Here is a 6,601-nt window from a genome sequence, read left to right on the forward strand (position 1 = left end):
GATATTATTTATAGATGCAATTCAAAGTTATCGCCCCATTTAGTAGTAGGCGCCGAGGTGAGTGGCAGCCTTTCATAGCAGCTCCCACCCCCCTATACTTCTTATCCCGTTTTACTACTTTTTACTTATTTCTTTTGTGATTCTACTTACTTAATAGGTGTCTAAGTGACTGTGCGTTACTTTACACCAAGTTAAGGCAATTGTTAACAACTTCTGTGAAGTTAGCTGAGTTAGGCAAGTTCGGTCGAGCACAGCTGAACAATGGACAACAACAACAACACCGGCGGGCTGGTTTACCCGCGGGAGGACAACAACAACAACACCGGCGGGCTGGTTTACCCGCAGGAGGCTCTCCTCTGCTTTCGAGACAGAGTTGCAGCGCCACCGAGGAATCTACCAGCCGAAATAAGGATACGCAGACGGGGAAATCGAGCTGGCACGATCGTGAGGGACAGGAGAAAGGATAGCAGGAGATTCAAGCCTTACCTGCCCTCTGTCGTTATGGGGAACGTGCGATCGCTGGCCAACAAGACGGACAAGCTCTCAGCCCTGATGAACAACCAGCGTGAGTACAAGGAGGCAAGCCTACTGTGCTTCACCGAATCCTGGCTGAACGATAACATCCCGGAAGTGTAATCGAACAGGAGGGCTTCACGGTGGTGCGCCGACCGGGGTAAACACGTCCTGGCTCTGACTGTTTACATCCCACCAAGCGCGGCGGCGGCGCAGGCGAGTGACGTCATACACTCCACAGTCGCGTCGCTCCAGACAAAACACCCGGATGCATTTATTTTTATCAATGGGGACTTCAACCATGTCAGACTGAACAAGACCCTGACAAACTTCACCCAGTATGTCACCTGCAAAACCAGGGGAGACAAAACACTGGACCTCCTGTATGCTAACGTGAAGGAGGCTTTCAGTGCGACTTCCCTGCCCCCCCTCGGCCAGTCAGACCACAACCTTGTGAGGCTTGTATCTACATACACGCCTCTCATTAAGAGACAGCCACCGACCACCATGTCTGTCCCACAGTGGTCTGACGACGTCGAGGAGGAGCTACAGGAGTGTTTCAGGTCGACAGACTGGGACATGTTTGAGAGGGTCCATGGAGACGACATTGATGGACTATCCAGACTACATCAGGTTCTGTGAGGAGAGCATCGTACCCACAAAGAAGGTACGCTGCTTTTCAAACAATAAACCCTGGATTAGCAAGGACATTAAACACCTGCTAAACAGGAAAAAGAGGGCCTTCATGGCAGGGGACACTGAGCAGGCCAGGGCTGTCCAAAGGGAGCTCAAAAAAGAGCTAAGGGCAGCCAAGGTCAGCTACAAGGACAGGCTGGAGGGCAGACTACAGGCCAACAACACCAGGGAGCTGTGGGCGGGGGTCAGGAAGATCACTGGCTTCAAACAGCAGGGCACAGCTGTTGAGGGCCCCCCAGAGCGTGCAAACGAGTTGAACTCGTTCTTCAACCGCTTTGACCAGAGTGGCCTCCCCACACCCCCACCCCTCCCCCCACCTATCGACACCAGCACCAGATCACACCTACAAAGCACCCCCCCACCCCCCCACCCACCCACACCCACCAGCACCGGCACCCCACCCCCAACAGCAGCAGACTGCCTACCACCCCCAACCCTGACGATCACTAACAGTCAGGTCAATAGGCAGCTCTCCAGGATTAGCGTAAACAAGGCCAGAGGACCGGACAACACCAATCCCAGGGTGCTCAAAGTATGTGCGGAGCAGCTGGCAGCACCGCTCCAACATCTCTTCAACCTCTCCCTGAGGCTGGAGAGGGTGCCCCAGCTCTGGAAGACCTCCTGCATTGTCCCGGTGCCCAAGAAGGGACGACCCAGCACCCTCAACGACTACAGGCCAGTCGCTCTGACGCCACACGTCATGAAGACGTTTGAGAGACTGGTCCTGCAACACCTCAAGCCCCTGGTGCGTGACTCCCTCGACCCCCTGCAGTTTGCATACCAGGCAAACATCGTGGTGGAGGATGCCATCATCTACATGCTCCACAGAGCGTACACGCACCTGGAGAAGCCGCGCAGCTCAGTGAGGATTATGTTCTTTGATTTCTCCAGCGCCTTCAACACCATCCAGCCGTCACTGCTAGCGGAGAAGCTCTCCGCGATGCAGCTGGAGCACGGCTTGGTGGCCTGGATCAAGGACTACCTCACTGAGAGGCCGCAGTACGTCAGACTAAAGGACAGTCAGTCTGACGTACTGGTGAGCAACACCGGCGCCCCCCAAGGAACTGTGCTGTCACCCTTCCTCTTCACCCTCTACACCTCAGACTTCTGCCGCAACTCAAGCGGGTGCCACCTGCAGAAGTTCTCAGACGACTCCTCCATCGTAAGCTACATCACCGACGATGATGAGGAGGAGTACAGAGCCCTGGTGGAGAGCTTCGTGGGGTGGAGCGACAGCAACCACCTCCAACTCAACACCAGTAAGACCAAGGAGCTGGTGGTGGACTTCCGGAGGGGCAACAAGAGGCCCCCCCCGATTCCCATCACCATCCGAGGGGTGGTTGTGGAGGTGGTGGACTCATATAAGTTCCTTGGGGTACACCTGAACAATAAACTGGACTGGTCGGATAACACAGAGGCCCTCTACAGGAAGGGACAGAGCAGGCTGTTCTTCCTGAGGAGACTCAGGTCCTTCAATGTGTGCAACAGACTGCTGCAGTCATTTTACCAGTCTGTAGTGGCCAGCATCCTCTTCTATGCTGTGGCATGCTGGGGAGGCTACATCAACTCAAGGGACACCAACAAGCTCAACAAGCTGGTGAGGAAGGCTAGCTCCGTGGTGGGAGTCGAGCTACCTAGACTTGAGGTGATGGCAGAGAGGGGGATGATAAGGAAGCTGGCTGCCATCATGGAGAACCTCCTACCACCCCCTCTATGACGAGCTAGTCAAGATGAGAAGCTCGTTCAGCCACAGACTCATTCCCCCCCGACACTCAACTAACCGCCTCGGACAGTCCTTCATACCAGCGGCCATCAGGCTCCACAACAGTGGGCAGCGACTAGCAGCCTCCAGGCTCCACAACAGGGGGCAGCGACTGCTACCAGACATTGACCTGGGACTTATAGGAACCCAAGGAGGACAACCTACACTACCTTAGGCATACTGCACCTTATGTGGATACTGTGATACTGTGATACTGTGAATAATGTATATTTCAGTGGATACTGTGATACTGTGAATAATGTATACTCAGTAGATAGTAAATTATAACACTACCTTATGCATACTGCACCTAATGTGACACTGTGAATAATGTGAATATTTCTTTTTTCAGCTAGTTAGATAGTAAATTATATTGACCTAATTGTTTACACTGCCTGTGTTGTTTTTACTACCTGTACCACCCCCCCCCTTCCCCCATGCTGCTATGATGCCTGAATTTCCCCAAGGGGATCAATAAAGGAATATCTTATCTTATCTTATCTCTTATCTTATTTGCTCTATAGCTAATGTGGTGGTGGAGGTCAGTAATTGATTGCATTTATAAGGTACTTGAGGCGGAGCTGTTTCAGTCAGGGTGACTTATAGACTGCCCCCCTCCTCATCCACCCTCTTTCTTTCTCTCTTCTCCCCTTTCCTCCTCTCCTTTCCTTTCCTCTTCTCCTCCCCTATCCTCATCTCTCCTTTCCTCTCCTCCTCTTGCCTTTCCTCTTATCCTCTCACCTTTCCTCTCCTCCTCTCTCCTTTCCTCTCCACACCTTCCCTCTCCCCTTTTCCTGCCATAAGGAAATTCAGGATCCATCACCATCCAAAATCTCCTCTCTCTTATAATCTTCCCCCTTTCCCCTTCCCATAGCATTCCCTCTACTATCCTCTGTTTAGTTTTCCTCCTGTAAGATGTAGGTTATTTTGTTGACTGCAACCGACGGCTGAACAGAGATGTTGAGTTGGAGTCAGGTTTGGAATTCAGTTGGTAAATAAAAAGGATGTTTACTTCTGAACCACACGCAAAGTAATACAGATCGATCTGGACCAGCCCGCATAGAGCCTCACACAGGAGTGCACCAATTGCAGACTGAGTACCGGACAAATGGCGGATACACCGGCTTTATACTTTTTTGGGTATCTACGTATCAGAGATGATGACTGATGGTTGATTATTGATATCAGGCAGATTCTGTTAGAGTGCAGTCATAACATATGGAACATGTGAGTTGCTAGCTCCCTTATCTGTCAGCAGAGGCCTATGTCATCCGGGGCCCCCCTCACTTTGTGACCCTACAACCTGAGAGCAGTTCCTGTTTCTGCTCATATTTCACATCCTGACATGTGTCTCTGTTCATATCTCGCATACTGGCGTTTCTGCTCATATCTCACATACTGATATGTGAGATATGACAGTGGCGGCTCGCCACTAGGGGCGCTCGGGCGCCGCCCCCCCCCTGGTTAACCCTGGTTAAAAGAGAGATGAACAAGATATATATATTTTTTTTATAGCCCTATAAATAATATAAACATGTTTAAAATTAATAATATTTACTAATTTTTTTATTTTTTTAAACTTTGACCAGTCGGCTGGTTCTTTTTAGCGTTTATCGCTTTTTCTTCGCATTCATACTTGGTCAAGTTCGACCGACAGAAGCAGGCTGAAAGGGTTCAGATGGGGGGAAAGACACTCTGGGAAAGGAACGGCTGCCGTCCGGGATTCGAACGCGCTCAGCCCCAGATCCGCGCGAGCGCGGTTGTCCACGGCGCTGAAATAGCACTTGCGGTACGTGGTGAGCTACTGGAGCTCCCCCAATATATTTACTCATTTTAAGTATGTTTGTGTTTCCAATGCACAATATAACGTTAATAATATCAAATATAAATAATTGTTTTCCTGAACAGGAAGTGACTCACGTTCCGTTACCGTAGCCTCATTTCTCGTAGCCTTATTTCTCTCGTCTCGGGCTAGACGCAATAGCGCTCTGAGTGCGCGTGCACGCCGTGCACTGTTTCATCGCTGTATCCGTCGCAGCCTATCAGTGCGTAACGCGCTGTGCGTTGAAATATGATGTATTATGATGGAAGCCGGGCGCGATTTGAAGCGGTCTAAGCCAGCAGCCTTAGCAGCGTCTATAATTTCCGTAGCCGCATTTCGCTCTGATTGGCCGACGTCAGTTTTTTTTCGTAGCCGCATTTCGCGGAGACGCTCTCTGATTGGCCGACGTCAGTTTCTGTTGTAGCTGTTGTGTAACTTGTGTTGTTGTGATGCAGCTATTTGTCTTAGAGCGTGACGGCAAGTTCTTTCGACGGTTAAGCTTAGGCACTCTTTCAAAGTTGGTTAAGGTTAGAGTTTGTCATAGAGCATGGCGATAGAACGCCAGGTAGTTTGCAGTCTGTTCGACGCAGAAATGGGCAAAGAAATCATCACAGTACTTCTGTTGTGTGGTGCTAACACTTGGCTAACAAAAAGCTATAATATGGCGGATGCAGTCTGGACAGTGGTCTGGATATACATCAACAGTCTGGGACTGTGGGACAGTGGATTATACACTTTATCAAGCCCTCCTGCCCTGGACGTTTAAACTAAACAGTGAGTCTCTCTCTCGCTCTCTCTCTCTCGCTCTCGCTCTCTCAACACAGCGATGCTGTGTTCCTGTGTCTCCGAGAAATGTGGCTACGGAAAGTATTGACGGTGCTTGCTGAGATGATAATAGCGCTTCAAAACACGCTGCTGTGTTGTGAACTATAACATTAATTCCGCTGCTGCTGATGCATAATGTATGAATGAATGAATGGTGAGTTGTTTAAAATGACAACATATACATGTGTTAATTATTTTATTGGATTGATCCGAGAGACAGAGAGAGAGATTTCTCCAGAGCATTTATTAACGTTACATTTTCAACTCGACCTAACGTGAACCCCCTGCGACCACCCAACAGTAGATAGTACGGGCCGCCACTGAGATATGAGCTGTCCACATTTGTGTCAGCTAGATACACATACAGTATTATGGCAGTTATCCTCGTTCTCCAGAGATCTAGTGACCTATATCTATTACCTCTGGCCAAGAAGTTCTGGGACAGGAAGGTCGTTAGATCAATCGATACCTTGCTGACTCTTGTGTTCATTCCTGTGTGTGGTTAGAAAACTAACTAGAAAGAGAGAGAGAGAGAGAGAGAGAGAGAGAGAGAGAGAGAGAGAGAGAGAGAGAGAGAGAGAGAGAGAGAGAGAGAGAGAGAGAGAGAATTAATGAATAATCCTTCAATCCCCCTTTTGACATATGAAATATGTCAACATACCCCCACCTTTCTCTTCTCCTCTCTTTCTCTCCTCTCATCCACTCCCACCCTTCTCTTCTCCTCTCCTCTCCCCTCTCCTCTTATCCTCTCCTCTCCTCTGTACTCGCTCATGCTCTCATCAAATGTTCATTGCAATGTGTGTATTCTCTTGTATTTTAATATGGACCTACCGAAGTTGATCAAATCTCCTTTTCCTCCTCCTCCTCCTCCTCCTCTGTCGACCTATCCTCTATACACTCGTCCCCTTCTCCCTCCTCTCTTCCTCATCTCATCTCCTTTAGCTGTATGACCTGGGCTCTCCTGCTGATTCCCAGTCCAGCTC

The 6,601-nt window shown here is 49.7% G+C and overlaps 1 protein-coding gene across 1 annotated transcript in view; it reads left to right on the plus strand.

Moving 5' to 3' along the window:
* Positions 1 to 6,601, plus strand: part of LOC311223493 (neural-cadherin) — a gene marked incomplete at both ends in the record, with an annotated part of 1,556,546 nt that overhangs the window by 1,398,517 nt on the left and 151,428 nt on the right. The window contains 1 exon segment of the mRNA XM_084308277.1: positions 3,496 to 3,512. Coding sequence (XP_084164403.1) covers positions 3,496 to 3,512 — 17 coding nt within the window.

The sequence above is a fragment of the Notolepis coatsorum genome (assembly GCF_963971535.1).
Source record: "Notolepis coatsorum genome assembly, chromosome: 2".
NCBI lineage: Eukaryota > Metazoa > Chordata > Actinopteri > Aulopiformes > Paralepididae > Notolepis > Notolepis coatsorum.